Source organism: Rhinatrema bivittatum, chromosome 7 (assembly GCF_901001135.1).
Source record: "Rhinatrema bivittatum chromosome 7, aRhiBiv1.1, whole genome shotgun sequence".
NCBI lineage: Eukaryota > Metazoa > Chordata > Amphibia > Gymnophiona > Rhinatrematidae > Rhinatrema > Rhinatrema bivittatum.
This window is the reverse complement of record NC_042621.1, coordinates 46,310,915-46,328,273: the sequence shown is the minus strand read 5'-3', so window position 1 is coordinate 46,328,273 and position 17,359 is coordinate 46,310,915. Positions and strand designations below refer to the sequence as shown.

Sequence of the window (17,359 nt, the reverse complement as noted above, 5' to 3'; positions counted from 1 at the left end):
TATTAAATTCTGAAGAAGTCCTTGAGAAAAAGATTGAAATGTTATCGGAAAAGAGAGAAAAAACCCAATGCATACAGAAATTCCAAATCAGAAACCAAAGGAAAAAGCTCACAGTGATGGATGATTCTGTCATCAGAGGCATTAATATCTTCCCTTGCACAAATGCAAAGAGAAAAGTGGATAACAAACCTCAACTAAATAGGTCACAAAAGGAGTCCAGGAACAGCAGTAACCTGAGCAAAGAAAGCTGGAAAGCTATGAGCACAAATGCTCGTAGTTTGGGTAATAAAATCCCAGAGCTGCAAGCCCTAATGGTGGAGGCGGACTTGGACATTGTTGCTGTCACGGAAACATGGTTTACAGAATATCATGACTGGGATACGGCAATACCAGGCTATAACTTGTTAAGGAAGGACAGAGAGGATAGGAATGGGGGAGGAGTGGCTCTATATGTCAGAAACAATATCCAAGCATCTGAGCTGCAAGGAAGATGGGGCAAAAGAAGAAGCACTATGGGCAGACTTAAAAAAGATGGGGCATCCATTTTTATTGGAGTGGTTTACAGGCCTCCAAACCAAAAGGAAGAGCTGGACAGAGATCTGATTGAAGACATCCAAAGGATAGCAAAGAAAGGAGAAGTGGTGATCGTTGGAGACTTTAATATGCCAGATGTAGACTGGAGAATCCCATCTGCAGAATCTAAAATAGTAGAGAAATAGTAGATGCCCTGCAAGTAGCTTTATTCAAACAAATGGTAATGGAACCCACGAGAGGAAGGAGCTATACTCGACTTAGTGCTCACTAATGGAGATAATGTCTCAGACGTCCAGGTGGGTGCCCACCTCAGCACCAGTGATCATCAAACGGTTATGGTTTAATATCACAAAAAGGACACGGAAAAGAAGCACAAAAACCCAAGTTTTGATGTTCAAAAACACAGACTTTGATGAAATGGGGAAGTACCTGGAGGAAGAACTAAAAGGCTGGGAAAACGAGAGAGATGTGGATCAACAGTGGACCAATCTAAAAGGAGCAATCACCAAGGCAACTAATCTATATGTTAGAAAAGTAAAGAAAAGCAAAAGAAAAATGAAACCTATCTGGTTCTCAAAGGAGGTGGCTGACAAAATAAAGGCTAAAAGAACAGCATTCAAGAAATATAAAAGATCCCAAAAGGAGGAACACAAAGAAGAATATCTGGTAGAAACTGAGGGAGACGAAGAAATTAATCAAGATGGCAAAAAAGTCAAGCGGAAGAGAGGATTGCCAAAGAGGGTAAAGAGTGGTAACAAAACATTTTTCAGATATATCAGTGAAAAGAGAAAAGTTCAAAATGGTATAGTGAAATTGAAAGGTGGAAAGGATCAATGCGTGGAGAGAGACGAAGAAATGGCAGAAATATTAATGAATACTTCAGTTCTGTGTTCACTAAAGAGGACCCTGGAGAAGGACCGACACTAGTTAACAAGAAACTGGAGGGGAATGGAGTAGATGTAACTCCATTTACAGTAGAAAATGTATGGGAAGAGCTGGTGAAACTGAAAGTGGACAAAGCCATGGGGCCTGATGAAGTTCATCCCAGAATACTGAGGGAGCTCAGAGATGTGCTGGCAGGTCCGCTGTGTGACCTATTCAATAGATCCCTAGAAACGGGAGTGGTGCCGAATGATTGGAGGAGAGCGGTGGTGGTCCCGCTTCACAAGAGTGGGAACAGAGAAGAGGCTGGTAACTACAAGACCGGTTAGCCTCACTTCAGTGGTGGGAAAAGTATATGGAGTCACTGTTGAAAGAGAGAATAGTGAACTATCTACAGTCGGGAGAATTGCTGGATCAGAGGCAGCATGGATTCACCATTGGAAGATCCTGTCAGACAAATCTGATTGACTTTTTTGACTGGGTAACCAAGGAATTGATCGAGGAAGAGCACTCGATGTCATCTACTTGGATTTCAGCAAAGCTTTTGACACTGTCCCGCACAGGAGACTGGTGAATAAAATGAGAAGCTTAGGAGTGAGTGCCGAGGTGGTGCCTGGATTGCAAAACTGGTTGACGGACAGAAGACAATGTGTGATGGTAAATGGAACTTTCTCTGAAGAGAGAGCGGTTTTTAAGCGGTGTAACCGCAGGGATCGGTGGTTGGGACCGGTCCTTTTCAATATCTTTGTGAGCGACATTGCGGAAGGGATAGAAGGTAAGGTATGTCTTTTTGCGGATGACACTAAGATCTGCAACAGAGTGGACACGCCGGAAGGAGTGGAGAGAATGAGACGGGATTTAAGGAAGATGGAAGAGTGGTCGAAGACATGGCAGCTGACATTCAATGCCAAGAAGTGCAAAGTCATGCATATGGGGAGTGGAAATCCGAATGAACTGTATTCGATGGGGGGAGAAAGTCTGATGTGCACGGAGCAGGAGAGAGACCTTGGGGTGATGGTGTCTAATGATCTGAAGTCGGCGAAACAATGTGACAAGGCGATAGCTAAAGCCAGAAGAATGCTGGGCTGCATAGAGAGAGGAATATCGAGTAAGAAAAGGGAAGTGATTATCCCCTTGTACAGGTCCTTGGTGAGACCTCACCTGGAGTATTGTGTTCAGTTCTGGAGACCGTATCTCCGAAGAGACAGAGACAAGATGGAGGCGGTCCAGAGAAGGGTGACCAAAAAGGTGGAAGGTCTTCATCAAATGACTTATGAGGAGAGATTGAAGAATCTAAATATGTACACCCTGGAGGAAAGGAGGAGCAGAGGTGATATGATACAGACTTTCAGATACTTGAAAGGTTTTTAATGATCCAATGACAACGACAAACCTTTTCCATAGGAAAAAAATCAGCAGAACCAGGGGTCACGATTTGAAGCTCCAGGGAGGAAGATTCAGAACCAATGTCAGGAAGTATTTCTTCACGGAGAGGGTGGTGGATGCCTGGAATGCCCTTCCGAAGGAAGTGGTGAAGACCAGAAACTGTGAAGGACTTCAAAGGGGCGTGGGATAAACACTGTGGATCCATAAAATGAAAGAGGCCGTCAATAAAGAGTGGGTGGCTCGCCAGAATGACGGCTACTGCCTGGAGATAATACCCTTATTCAATAAACATACACATGGTTACTGTGACTCCAACATCACTCTAAGCTACAACAGCAAGAGGAAATGTGGAAAAAAGGATTCGCACTCACAAAGTGGGGAGTAGCTGGCTTGTTACGGCGGTTACTACCCCAAACCAAATAAGCCTGATACTTCACTTTCAATGCATATCCAGCATAGCTCTCTGCTTCAAACGGCAAGGGGAGAAGAAAAACTGATACTTCACGCATAGCTCTCTGCTTTCAACGGCAGGGGAGAAGAAAAACTGATATTTCACGCATATCCAGCATAGCTCTCTGCTTCAACGGCAGGGGAGAAGAAAAACTGATACTTCACGCATATCCAGCATAGCTCTCTGCTTCAACGGCAGGGGAGAAGAAAAAAGGATTCGCACTCACAAAGCGGGGAGTAGCTGGCTTGTTACGGCGGTTACTACCCCAAACCAAATAAGCCTGATACTTCACTTTCAATGCATATCCTGCTTCAACCGCAGGGGAGAAGAAAAACTGATACTTCACGCATATCCAGCATAGCTCTCTGCTTCAACGGCAGGGGAGAAGAAAAACTGATACTACACGCATATCCAGCATAGCTCCCTGCTTCAACGGCAGGGGAGAAGAAAAACAACCAATAAGGGCTGAATAACACAGTCTGGGTAAAACAAATAAACATGGGTGTAGCTTGCTTATTGCGGCGGTTACTACCCCTACTACCCCTAACTAATCAAGCTTGATATTTCACTTGGTTGAAGCTCCATCACTGCTCTCTACATTAATGGTGGGGGTGGAAGAGAAATAGAACCAAAGAGCTAAGAGAAACAGATAAGTATGAGAAAAAAATGTGAAGCTTGCTGGGCAGACTGGATGGCCGTTTGGTCTTCTTCTGCCGTCATTTCTATGTTTCTATGTTTCTATGTTTCATAGACAGCGCAACATGGTCTATCAGTCGGTTAGAGACGAGCATGGTGGGATTAGTCTTGTTTTCCTTTCTGTCACAGTTACAAGGTTGTGCAGTATGACTTCTCTCAAACAATTCAATAACAGTGGCATATTTCATCTGGCAAGAAGGCATCAATTCTGGTCTCCGCATCTCAAAAAAGATATTGTTGTGATGGAGAAGGTACAGAGAAGGGCAACCAAAATGATAAAGGGGATAGAATAGCTCCCCTAGGAGGAAAGGCTGAAGAGGTTAGGGCTGTTCAGCTTAGAGAAGAGACGGCTGAGGGGGGGATATGATAGAGGTCTTTAAGATCATGAGAGGTCTTGAACGAGTAGATGTGAATCGGTTATTTACACTTTTGGATAATAGAAGGACAAGAGGGCATTCCATGAAGTTAGCAATTAGCACATTTAAGACTAATCGGAGAAAATTCTTTTTCACTCAACGCACAATAAAGCTCTGGAATTTGTTGCCAGTGGATGTGGTTAGTGCATTTAGTGTAGCTGGGTTCAAAAAAGGTTTGGATAAGTTCTTGGAGGAGAAGTCCATTAATGGCTATTAATCAATTTTACTTCTGGAATAGCCACTGCTATTAATTGCATCAGTAGCAATTGGTGTTTGGGTACTTGCCAGGTTCTTGTGGCCTGGTTTGGCTTCTGTTGGAAACAGGATGCTGGGCTTGATGGACCCTTGGTCTGACCCAGCATGGCAATTTCTTATTTTCTTAAAATTCAGATAGTTTCTCAGGAAGCTCAGCAGTTGGTTCACTCTACCTGAGACTCTACCTGACAGTTCTGGTAGAGTCTCATATAACCAGGATGGGACAGTGTGCAGGCGGATTTTCTCAATAGACAAAAGTTGGACCCCGGGGAATGCATACTGTTGGAGGAAGCAATGCTTCTTGTTCGGACCAGGTGGGGAATACCCCGCTTGGATTTTATGACATCAATACAAAACTCCAAGGCGCCGTGGTTTTACATTCACAGGCGTGAATATGGAGTAGAAGGAATCGATGCTCTAGTACTTCCGTGACCACCGGGGATTCTTCTTTGACTTTCCCCCATGACCATTGGTGGGAAAAATGCTACGACTCATAGAGAGAGAGACCCAGGGCAAAGTGATTCTAGTGACTGCGGAGGGGCCACATCAGCCATGGTTCGTGAACTTAGTAGACCGTTAAGGTTTATCACCTTCTGTTTTTGTTACAACAGGGTCCAATATTTTCAGATCAGGTGGATTGCTTCTGACTCATGGCTTGACTTTTGAGTGGAGACTCTTGAGATGGAAGGATTATTCCAGAGACGACATTGCCACCTGCTGCCAGCCAGGTGGCCGTCTACATCTTTGACCTACATTAGGGTGTGGAGGATTTTTGATGCCTGGAGTATAGAGCAAGACGTTCAGATTACTCAGGCTTCAGCTTTCCATTCCTTGTCCTTTCTGCAAAGAGGTCTATTGAAGGGTCTAGCCCAGTGGTTCTCAACCCTGACCTGGGGACCCCCCCAGCCAGTCGGGTTTTCAGGATATCCACAATGAATATGCATGAGAAACAATTTGCATGTTATGGAGGCAGTGTATGCAAATTTTCTCTCATGCATATTCATTGTGGATATCCTGAAAACCCGACTGGCTAGGTGTGTCCCCAGGACAGGGTTGAGAACCACTGGTCTAGCCTATAATCCGCTTTGGGTACTGGTGGTGGCTTTAGGTTGTCTTCGGGATAAGATTTAGGGAGTGTCCCTGGCCTCCCATCCAGAAATGATTTGATTTTTTTTTCACAAGGGGGCGAAATGCTTGTGGCTGCTGATGCGGAAAGTGTGTTCCTCGTGGAATCTTAATTTTGGTTCCGACTGTGTTGTGTGAGGCTCCGTCCAAGTCATTGCGGAAGATGACTAAAGGATTAACCCTGAAGGTGTGTTTTTTTTTGTTTTGTTTTTTTTTAATTCACTGTTTATTGAGTTTTCATAAAGTATATATAAATCATACTTTACAGGAAAATAAGATTTAGAAAAGCATATAGGAAATAAGCATTCATTATTACACCTTCCCAAATTCACATTTTAGCATATATGCTTATCAAAGGAAACAAAAATGTTTTTGAGAATAGGGCCAAAATTTTAAGGGAGAATACTTACGATAACTAACAAAGAATAACTGGCATTAACGTTTTTAAGTGGTGTATTACTTTAATGATTGCCTAAATTTACTTGCTGTGGAACTATAGTCACATTCCTAGCATTTAAGAAAGATTTAAGTTGTTCTACTGCTGAAAATGCATAATTTTCTCCTTTACCTTTAATAAGACATCTACAAGGATATCTTAATACAAATGTATAACCTAAGGCCACTACTTGTGGTCTTAATTTAATAAATTCCTGTCTTCTTAATTGAGTGCGTCTGGCAAAGTCTGGGAAAATCTTAACCAATTGACCATAGAAAGTTTCTGCCGCATTTTGAAAGTACGCCTTCATCACATTGCTAATATCTTTTTCCATGACAAAGGATACTAACAAAGTACCCCTGCCCAATATCTCAATGGCCGAACTTTCTATAACACTCCCAATTGGTTTTCTGTGATTCTCCTTTCCATCTTAGTAAGAAAATAGGCTTTATTCACAATTGGCAATTTAGATTCTTCAAATTTTAAATTCTCTAAGAAAAAACTTTTTTAATGTGCTTTGGATATCCTCCCCCAAAGCACGTGGAAAGTTCAGGAATCTCAAGTTCAAATGTCTAGTATGGTTCTCCAATGATTCCAATCTCTTGGACTGGGATCCTAGATCTTTAATCATCTTGATATTAACCATTTGAGCTTGCGTAATTGTTTTCTCAACTTTTAGCAGCCTTTTTCCAACATCTTTGAAATGACCCTTCACTTTAAGATTCAAGGACTGCACTTCAGCTTCCACTTTCTTGTATCTGCAATCTGCTTCTTGTACAAACTGGCCAATGCTGGCCGTCAGTTCCCACAGCAAGTCCAGAGTCACCGTAGCCGGTTTAGGGGGAATAGAAAACTCACCCCTTTCCCGTTCCATCCACGACTGTGAAGATTCCACCGATAAGACTTCCAGCAGTCTCTTTCCCTCCTCACTCGGGTCCACAGGAGACAAGAATGGCTCCGAATCTTCCAGGCCCGGTGTCGCTGCTGCTCCCAGCAGACTTGAGGAGAGTCTCGAAGACAACGCCGCTTCCCCAACTCGGCATCCCCTATCCGGGGAGTGGGTGATGTCATCAAGGGGCGCCGCCTGCTGGAGGTCCGCCCGTTGCACAGGTGCCGGTGGAGGTCGGCAGTCCGGGGGACTGAGAGTGACTTCCCCAGGCGGTGCTGGAGCTCCCTCTCCAGCCACCGCAGCGAGGATTTCGTCGCCCGTTTTCACCGCTGTGGCAGTTGTAAAGTTTGTAATCCGCTTCTGGATATCAGGCAGGGGAGGCTCAGGGGGGAAGACTCGCACCTCGCCTTTCCTTTTCGCCGGCATCTCAGTCAAGGTAAGAACAAATTCCAGAGCGTCTAACCACACAACTGCTCACGCCGCCATCTTGGCCCTCTCTCCCTGAAGGTGTTTTTTTTTGTGGTGATTTTGTTCAGGGAGAAGAATTTCAGTGCTTTAGGCATTGTCTTTTCTTCAGTTTATGGAGATTATGTTGTTGTGAACAGTGCCCTCATTTTTGCTGAAGGTGGTTTTGGCTTTTCATCTTAGTCAAACAGTGGACTTCCCAGCTTTTCCTAATTTGTATGTGAGGCACGTGGTGTTGAGGTATCTCAAGATGACTAATAGTTTCTGAAGATCTGTTCATCTCTTTGTGCTTTGGAATGAACCAAGGAATGGGCACAGAGCATCTAAGGCTACTATTGTGTGCTGGCTGTAGAACATAATTGGCTCAGCGTACATTTGCAGAGGTCGTCCGGTGCCAGAGGGTCTAAGGGCTCACTTATCTTGGGCTCAGATGATCCCATGGCTGAATGTCAGCTGGTGGTTTTGCCACAGGAAATCTGTTGGGCAGCTACTTTGAAGCCTTTACACACTTTCGCCAGACATTACCGATTGGATGTCAGTCTGGACTCTTCCAGTCTTGGAGAGAGTGTATTGTGAACGGGGCTATCACTTTCCTGCCCAAAATAGGGGAGCTTGAGTACATCCCAGGAGTCTGAACTGAATTGGAGAAGAAAGAAAGAAGAAGAAAATAGTTACATATATATAGTAATGACAGCAGAAAAAGACCAAAATGGTCCATCTGGTCTGTCCTGCAAGCTTCCCAAGGTAGTAACTGCCGCTCCGTGCAGGTTACCCCCATGTTTCCCTTAAGGGTAGTAACTGCCGTTCCGTGCTGGTTTAGCTTTTTTATTTATTCCTATCCTCTAGCCTTTTAGGGATCCAGAGTATTTATCCCATGTCCCTTTAAAATCCTTCACAGTTTTAGTCTTCACCACTTCCTCCGGAAGGGCATTCCAGGCATCCACCACCCTCTCAGTGAAGAAATATTTCCGGAGATTGGTTCTAAGTCTTCCTCCCTGGAGTTTCAAATCGTGACCCCTAGTTCTAACTAAATTGTTTCCAATGGAAAAGGTTTGACGACCATGGATCATTAAAACCTTTCAAGTATCTGAATTTGGTGTATCATATCACCCCTGCTTCTCCTCTCCTCCAGGATATACCTATTCAGGTTCCTCAACCTTTCCTCATAAGTCATTCGATGGAGACCACCCACCATTTGGTCACCCTTCTCTGAACCGCCTCCATCCTGTCTCTGTCTCCTTTGAGATACGGTCTCCAGAACTGAACACAGATCTCCAGGTGAGGCCTCACCAAGGACCTGTACAAGGGGATTATCACTTCCCTTTTCTTACTAGATAGTCCCTCTCTCTAAGCAGCCTATCATTCTTCTGGCTTTGGCTATCACCAAGTCACACTGCTTCGTCGACTTCAGGTCGTTAGACACTATTACCCCTAAGGTCTCTCTCCTGCTCCATGCATATCAGTCCTTCACTCCCAATGCATATAGTTCTTTTGGATTTCCACGCCCCAGATGCATGACTCTGCATTTCTTGCATTGAATCCCAGCTGCCAAATGTTTGACCGCTCTTCCAGCTTCCTTAAATCCTGTCTCATTCTCTGTACTCCTTCCTGTGTGTCCACTCTGTTGTAGATCTTAGTATCATCCGCAAATAGACAAAATTTACCTTCTAACCCTTCCGCAATGTCGCTCACGAAGATGTTGAACAGTACCGGTCCCAACACCGATCCCTGTGGCATGCCACTTAACACCATTCTCTCTTCAGAGTAGCTTCCATTTACCATCACCTGTTGACTTCTGTCCGTCAACCAGTTTATAATCCATGCCAACACTTTGGAGCTGACTCCCAAGCTTCTCATTTTGTTGATGAGTCTTCTGTGTGGGACCGTATCAAAAGCTTTACTAAAATCCAAGTAAATTACATCAAGCCCTGATCCAGTTCTCTAGTCACCCCATAAAAGAAATCAATTAGATTTGTCTGACAGGACCCTTCCCCTGGTGAATCCATGCTGCTTCTGATAGAGCAACCCACCGGATTGTAGATAGTTCACTAACCTTTCTTTCAGCAGAGTCTCCATTAATTTTCCCACCACCGAGGTAATGTAACCGGCCTGTAGTTTCCAGCCTCTTCTCTGCTCCCACTCTTGTGGCAGTATGAACAAGAGAGAAAAATTGATTCTTATGTGCTAATTTTCATTCCTGGAATACCACAAATCATTCCAGAACCCCACTCGTTTAGGAAAGCCTGCTCATCATGGCAGAAAGTAGTGATGCAGAGTATTTTTTTTTTGGTTTAAATGGTTTGTACTTAATGTTTGAGTAAATTTTCAATAGAGGCTCTGCCTTCCTCCTGTTCATTGAAGGGGGGTTGATGGTCTCAGTTTTTGTTATAGTTATTCTCATCTTGGCTTGAGTATAGGTCATACTGAGGGACTGCAGGTAGCATTCTAGGTTAAGTAACAGTGTCTGTAAAGATGTTCTTCTCTGTCTCCATCTGCTGGCATGGAGGCAAAACCCAGGAGTCTGAACTGATCTGTAGTATTCCAGGAATGAAAATTAGCTGGTAAGGACCAATTATCCTTTTCTCTGTGTGCTAGGTGAGGAACTCACTAGCTGTTTGAATTCTGATGCTGTCTTAGCTGATGTAACTTTATTTTCATATGTTTTTTTTTTATTTCTAAGTTATGTAAATTTTAAAATTATATTAATTATTTAATACTTTTGTAAACCTGATTGGAGCCTTCTACTGGACAGGCAGTATATAGGTTGAAGACATAAAGAAAAGCATTGGAGGTAGACATGTTAGAGCTTTGCAACCTACTCCTATGTCAGAAACACCAAAACCATCAAAGCTGGCAGTGGCCACTCCACTTCATGCTCAGCAGAGAAAAAGTTAGGGTGAAAATAACGAGGTGACCAGGAGATCAGGGGGTGTCTGGATTTCAAGTGAGCCTTTGATGAAGAAGCTCTCCAGTCTGGGAATTGAAATAAAAATGATAAAAGGTATGAGAAGTTACTCAAGCAAAAGGACTCAGAGCAGTAGTGAGTGGGGTCCACTGTAGTGAAGGGAAGATGAGCAGCAGATTGCAACAAGGATCAGTGCTGGGCCCCATCCTCTTCAGTGACATTGGGAAAGGTTAGAAGGAAACATGTATTGTCCAAGGATGATTTGAAAATCTGCAACAGACTAAACATATCAGAGGGGAAAGATAAGATGGAAGATGACTTTAAAAAAAAATTAGAGTAAGAGTCATGTGTTTGTGACTGTGCTTTAATCCCCAAAACATGAAAAATTATGCATTTGTGATGCAGAAATCCAAGGGCCAAATACTGTATTGGAGAGGAAAAACTAGCAATTCCTGACCAAGAAAGAGACCTGGGACTCATCATCTCTGGTGACCTCTAGGTAATCAGTCAGTGTGTGACTAAATTGGGTTGCATAAGAGGCTGGATGATGTACTAAAGGATTTTTCCTGTTTTGTGCATAGGCCCCCAAGGAGAAGTATTGGTAATAGAAAAAGAGAAGTAATATTACTACCATATCAGCTATCTCCTGTTTCTCCTTGTTCTTACTGGCATCCTGTGACCCTCCTTTTTTTCTCTCCATGCTCTCTCTAGGTATATGTGGTTGGAAATGAGCTCCTTCCAGTATTGCAGGAATCCTTGAAGACTGTTCTTGGAGCCATCTTCTCTCTCTATTGTTTCACCAAACAGAATGTGTCTTATTTACGGTAAGGGGGGGTGCTGAAGGTTGGAGTAAATATGGCAGTAGGACTAAGCAGAGGAGACTGAGATAGCTAGAATAATACCAGACCATTTTTCCACATTGACTAAAGATTTCTCTTCCACCTAACCTTCAACCATGGATATAAAAAGCTGTTGCATCCTTAGGTACACTTTCCTAGTTTAATAGGTTTCTCACTTAGCCAGCCAGCTGTTATCTGTGTGAGGGCAGTACTGAGGTCTCTACTCTTGGGGTGCTTGGAGAGCTCTTCCTGCCCTAGTTGAAGCCTGCTCTGAGATTGAAGTTGGGTTTCGTGTGTTGCAGCATAAATCGTTTATCTGACTATCGTGTGACCCAGCTACCCTGACTGACTGATATCCATAACTACCTACAGCACATTGAATGTATTCTGCTTTGAAATGCTGAAAGTCAGAATATGAATTTAATTTAATTTAAAGAGATGTCATATTCAGAGCTTTCTACTCCTGCCAGTTCACCATGCCAGGAAATCTTATTGTGGTTCCTCGAGAAAATGGATCGGACATCAGCAGTCGCTGCAGTGAAAGAGCTGGCAGGGCTGGAGAGAGCCACACCTGCTCTCCATCCCCTCTGCCAGTTCGCAGCGGGCAGTGGAGGTGGCACAATGATCATGGTTAAAGAGGCCATCAGGTAAGACTGTCCACTGCTTTCCTTCCTTTTCTGTGTGTTGTCTTGTGTTTGCTGTTTGTACCATTCTGGTGAGTAAGAATATCTTTGTAGACTTAGTCATCAATACCAAGTACCAAAAAAGCACAAGCACTAGAGAGAAATCTGTCCTCTGATCGAAACCTGAAGCTATGAATTCATTTAGTGCAGCTCTCAGGCATGCTGCAGTGAGACATAGGCTCCTAAACTCTACTCCAAGCAGAGTCAGAAAAGCAGTTTTCCTCCTGAGTAGGAGGATATACAGCAGGATGAAGTAATGAGAGACAACTAAGTCAAAGCAGATTGGTTTCTTCTACTCCAGGGGTAGGGAACCTATGGCTCGTGAGCCAGATGTGGCTCTTTTGATGGCTGCATCTGGCTCGCAGACAAATCTTTAATAAAAAAGTAAAAATCTAGTGACGTCACCGAAAGAGATGGCTGCCTGAGACCCGAGCTCCGCTCCCCACCGCGGCGAAATCGGCGACCATCCGCTCTTAAAGTGCAGCACATTCGGCAAAAAATCTAATAAACCTCACAGTAGTGCAAGGGAGAGCTCGGATGGCTCTCAGAAAAAAAATCCCAGACCTGCAACATTTTGCTTTCACGGCAGCGGCTGATACACAGCAGGACAAAATGGCTGACCACGTGGCCGCGGCAGCGAGCCCGGAACAAAAACTACTCCCGGAGGAGGCAGAAACACCAGGGGCAGCGGGTGAGCATGCCGTGACTCGGGAAGACTTCCAGCAGTGGTTTGGGGAAATGAGAGAAGGGCTGGGGCACCTGAAATGTGAGATTCAGCAAATCGCTGCTGATCTCCGCAGAGATTTTGCCGGCTTGGGGGAGCGCATAGACACCCTGGAAACCCAGCATGAAGAACAATTTACTGCTGTAACGTCTCTGCAAAAAGAAATGGGGACCCTGAAACAAGGAATGAGGGATCAGGCGTGCTGGCTAGAGGATCTGGAGAACCGCTCCCGGAGGGGTAACCTATGTTTTAGGGGGGTCCCGGAGGAAGAAAAGTATCAAGACTGTTCAAAAGTTATAACTGACATTTGTGCTCAAATTTGGCAAACCTCACAGACAGAGGAGACCCTCTCTGAGATACTGCTCGATAGAGCCCACAGAGCTCTCACCAAGCCCAGGGGTAATTTCCCCAGAGACATCGTGGTTTGCTTCCACAGTTTTGCGGTCAAGGAGAAAATTCTGCAGAAAGCAAGGAAACTGGAGGACTTTCAATGGCACGGAGTGAAAATTGAGACTTTTCAGGACTTGTCACCAATTACTATTAAAAAAAGAAGAAATTTTCGAGAGGTGCTCCAAGTCTTGCGAGCAGGAAATCATAGATACAAATGGCTGTTCCCCTTTGGCTTACAGTTTACAATCCAGGGAGTTGCATCCAGAGTGTCCACTATAGGAAAATTAGTTTCTTACCTGATAATTTTTGTTCCTCTAGTACCGAGGATCAGTCCAGGACACCTGGGTTGTGACTCCGCACCAGTAGATGGAGACAGACTAAAACTTGTGGGCGGAGCATATATGCCCCTGTGCCAGTCACAGCCCCTCAGTCATACGTAATGTCAAAGTAGAAAAAGCCTTAAGGCAACCATAACTAACCATACAAACTTGGTAGGGAAATAAATCCAACACCCCTACAGGAACCAGACTCCCCAACCGGGAGAGCGAATAAACAAGGGGTCAGCGTACTGAAAACAATAATGAGCGGACTCTCCATTACTATAGCGCAGCACTGCGGGGCGGGATCCTGGACTGATCCTCGGTACTACAGGAATGAAAATTATCAGGTAAGAAACTAATTTTCCTTTCCCTGTACGTACCAGGATCAGTCCAGGACACCTGGGATGTACCAGAGCTAACTTACCGAGGGTGGGAAGCAGAGAGTCCCGCTTGGAGTACCCTCTCTCCAAAACCCCCAGCTTCAGTAGCCTGAACATCCAACCGGTAATGTTTAATGAAGGTATGCAACGACTTCCAGGTAGCCGCCCTACAAATCTCTTGAGGCGACACCTGAGAAGATTCCGCCCAAGACACAGCGTGAGACCGCATCGAATGAGCCCGAAGACCCACCGGTGGCGATTTTCTGCGCAGAATGTACGCGGAGCCAATAGCTTCCTTGAGCCAACGGGCAATTGTCGTGCGAGACGCCGCGGAACCTTTCTTTGGACCCGAAGTCAACACAAACAGATGATCCGTCACCCGAAACGGATTGGTAACTTCTAGATAGCGAAGAAGGGACCTCCGCACATCTAGCTTTCTCAAGTCTCTCGTTTTCGGGTCCGAAGACTCCCCAACCGTGAAAGCGGGAAGTTCAATCGATTGATTCAAATGGAAAGACGACACGACTTTAGGAAGGAAGGATGGAACCGTCCGCAAGGAAACCCCCGAATCGGAAATGCGCAAGAAGGGCTCCCTACAGGATAACGCCTGTAATTCCGAAACACGACGGGCCGACGCAATCGCCACTAGGAATACGGTCTTCAACGTGAGATCCTTGAGCGTAGAACGTTTCAGGGGCTCAAACGGCGCTGAACATAAGGCTGAGAGCACCCAGTTGAGGTTCCAAGACGGGCAAGGGAGCCGCAACGGAGGACGGAGGTGCTTAGCCCCCCTAAGAAAACGGGAGAGCCAGAGAGACCCCCCGGACCTTACCACGCAAACACCCAAGCGCCGCCACTTGAACCCGAAGGGAATTGCACGCTAAACCTTTGGTGAGCCCCGCCTGGAGAAAAGTCAGAATATCGGAAATAGAAGCGGAAGTGGGGTCTAGACCCCGCTCCATGCACCATTCCTCAAAAACTACCCAGACCCGAACATAAGCTAGGGGCGTAGACTGTTTCCTGGATCTCAGCAACGTAGCTACGACCGCATCTGAGTAGCCTTTTCTCTTCAACCGATACCTCTCAAAAGCCATGCCGCGAGACAGAAGTGAGCCGCATCCTCCAAACAGACGGGGCCCTGACGAAGGAGCCCCGCGAACCCCTGTAGACAAAGGGGTGTGGCCACCGACAACTGGACCAGGTCCGCAAACCACGGACGGCGTGGCCACTCCGGCGCCACCATGATCACATTGGACGGGTGCAATTCTATGCTCCGCAGGATCTTGCCGATCATGGGCCACGGTGGGAACACATACAGAAGCACATCCACCGGCCAGGGAAGCACCAGCGCGTCGACTCCCTCTGCTCCCCTTTCGCGACGTCGACTGTAAAATCTCGGAGCCTTCGCGTTGTGCCATGTGGCCATCAGATCCATGTGGGGCGTTCCCCAAGTCCTGCAGATGAAGAGAAACGCCTCGTCCGACAACTCCCACTCTCCGGGATCCAAGCGGTGACGACTGAGAAAATCCGCCTGGACGTTGTCGACTCCTGCTATGTGGGACGCAGCGAGATGGCTGAGATGCCGCTCTGCCCAGAGCATCAAGAGCCGCGCCTCCTCCGCCACTAGAGGACTTCTTGTCCCGCCCTGGCGATTGATGTAAGCCACGGTGGTAGCGTTGTCCGACAATACCCGGACCGCCTGTCCGCGCACTAGGGGTAGAAAAGCTTGCAGCGCCAGACGGACCGCTCTGGTCTCCAGCCGGTTGATAGACCACCGGGTCTGCGACTGTGACAACAGACCCTGAACCGACTTCCCTTGGCAAACTGCCCCCCAGCCGGAAAGACTGGCATCCGTGGTCACCACCGTCCAGTTGGGCACCAGAAGGGACACTCCACAGGTGAGATGTTTGGAATCCAGCCACCAGCTCAGGCTGGATCGCGCCTGCCCCTCGAGAGGTAGAGGTAGATAGAAATCCTCGGAAACCGGTTTCCAGTGGGAAAGCAATGAGGACTGCAGCGGCCGTAGATGAGCGAACGCCCAAGGGACTAACGCCAGCGTGGATGCCATAGACCCCAGAACCTTCAGGTAATCGCAGACTCGTGGCCGGTGTAGCGACAAAAGACGTAGCACCTGAGACTGCAGTTTGCATATCCGATCCTGAGAGAGAACCACCTTGCCTCGCTTCGTGTCGAAAAGGGCTCCAAGATACTCCAAGGACTGAGAGGGTTCGAGATGACTCTTGTTGTAGTTGACCACCCAGCCCAGGGACTGCAAGAGCTGTAATACCCTGGCCACCGCCTGCCGACACAGATTCTGAGACTTCGCCCGGATCAGCCAATCGTCGAGGTAAGGGTGAACCAGCAGGCCTTCCCGCCGCAACTGCGCCGCCACGACCACCATCACTTTCGTGAATGTCCGAGGCGCTGTCGCCAGGCCGAACGGGAGCGCCCGGAACTGGAAGTGCCTGCCCAGAATGCAAAACCGCAGGAACCGCTGAAAAGCTGGTTGGATGCCCACATGAAGGTATGCTTCTGTGAGATCTAGGGACGCCAGGAATTCGCCGGGACGCACTGATGCGATCACTGAACGAATGGTTTCCATCTTGAAGTGAGGGACCCGAAGGCATCTGTTGACTCCTTTCAGATCCAGAATGGGGCGGAAGGAGCCGTCTTTCTTGGGGACTATGAAGTAAATGGAGTAACGGCCCTTGCCATACTGATCGGCCGGAACCGGAGAGATGGCTCCCAAGCTTTCTAGTCTTTGGATGGTGTCTAGCACCGCCGCCTTCTTCTTGGGATCCTTGCAGGGTGAGACCAGAAATTTGTCCGCTGGGATGCGAGCAAAATCTAACTCGTAGCCATGTTTTATCCAGTCGAGGACCCACTGATCCGACGTCATGCTGGCCCATTCCTCGAGGAAGAAGGATAGACGCGCCCCCACGTTTGGAACAACGTGCCGAGGCCGCGAGGAGGGATGGGCCGGCCGAACTTCATTGCGAAGGCTTGGACCCCGCACCCGACGGGGCCCCTCCTTGCCGGCCAAAACGTTTGCCCCGAAAGGACTGCTGCCACTGAGCGTTCCGTGAGGAGGACGGCCTATACGAGGGTCCAGAGGATCTCTGCGGCCTGGACTTCCTGGGCCCCCGGAAACGGGCTCTGCCTGAAAAGGAAGATCGCGGCCGAGCCCTATCCTCCGGCAGTATAAACGCTCGATTCTCACCCTGGGAAACCATCAAATCGTCTAACTCCTTGCCGAACAGCAATTTCCCCTTAAAGGGCAACGCCCCGAGGTGAGCCTTGGAAGAGCCATCCGCTGCCCAGTTGCGCAGCCAAAGAAGACGCCGCGCCGACACCACTGCCACCATGGAGCGAGCTGAGGTGCGCAAAAGATCATGGAGCGCATCAGCCCCATAGGCAATGGCCGCCTCCAACCTGTCTGCTTGAGAAGCCTCCTCTGCAGAGAGACCCGCATTTGCCTGAAGGACTTGAGCCCAGCGCAGAATAGCACGCATAGCAAAGTTCGTGCAAATGGCGGCCCGCACTCCTAGGGCAGAAACCTCGAAAATCTTTTTGAGTTGCACCT

The 17,359-nt window shown here is 47.0% G+C and overlaps 1 protein-coding gene across 1 annotated transcript in view; it reads left to right on the top strand.

Moving 5' to 3' along the window:
* Positions 1–17,359, top strand: part of TANGO6 (transport and golgi organization 6 homolog) — a 308,257-nt gene that overhangs the window by 78,730 nt on the left and 212,168 nt on the right. Inside the window, 2 exon segments of the mRNA XM_029610664.1 lie at positions 11,152–11,264; positions 11,750–11,926. Of these exon segments, the coding sequence (XP_029466524.1) occupies positions 11,152–11,264; positions 11,750–11,926 (290 nt within the window).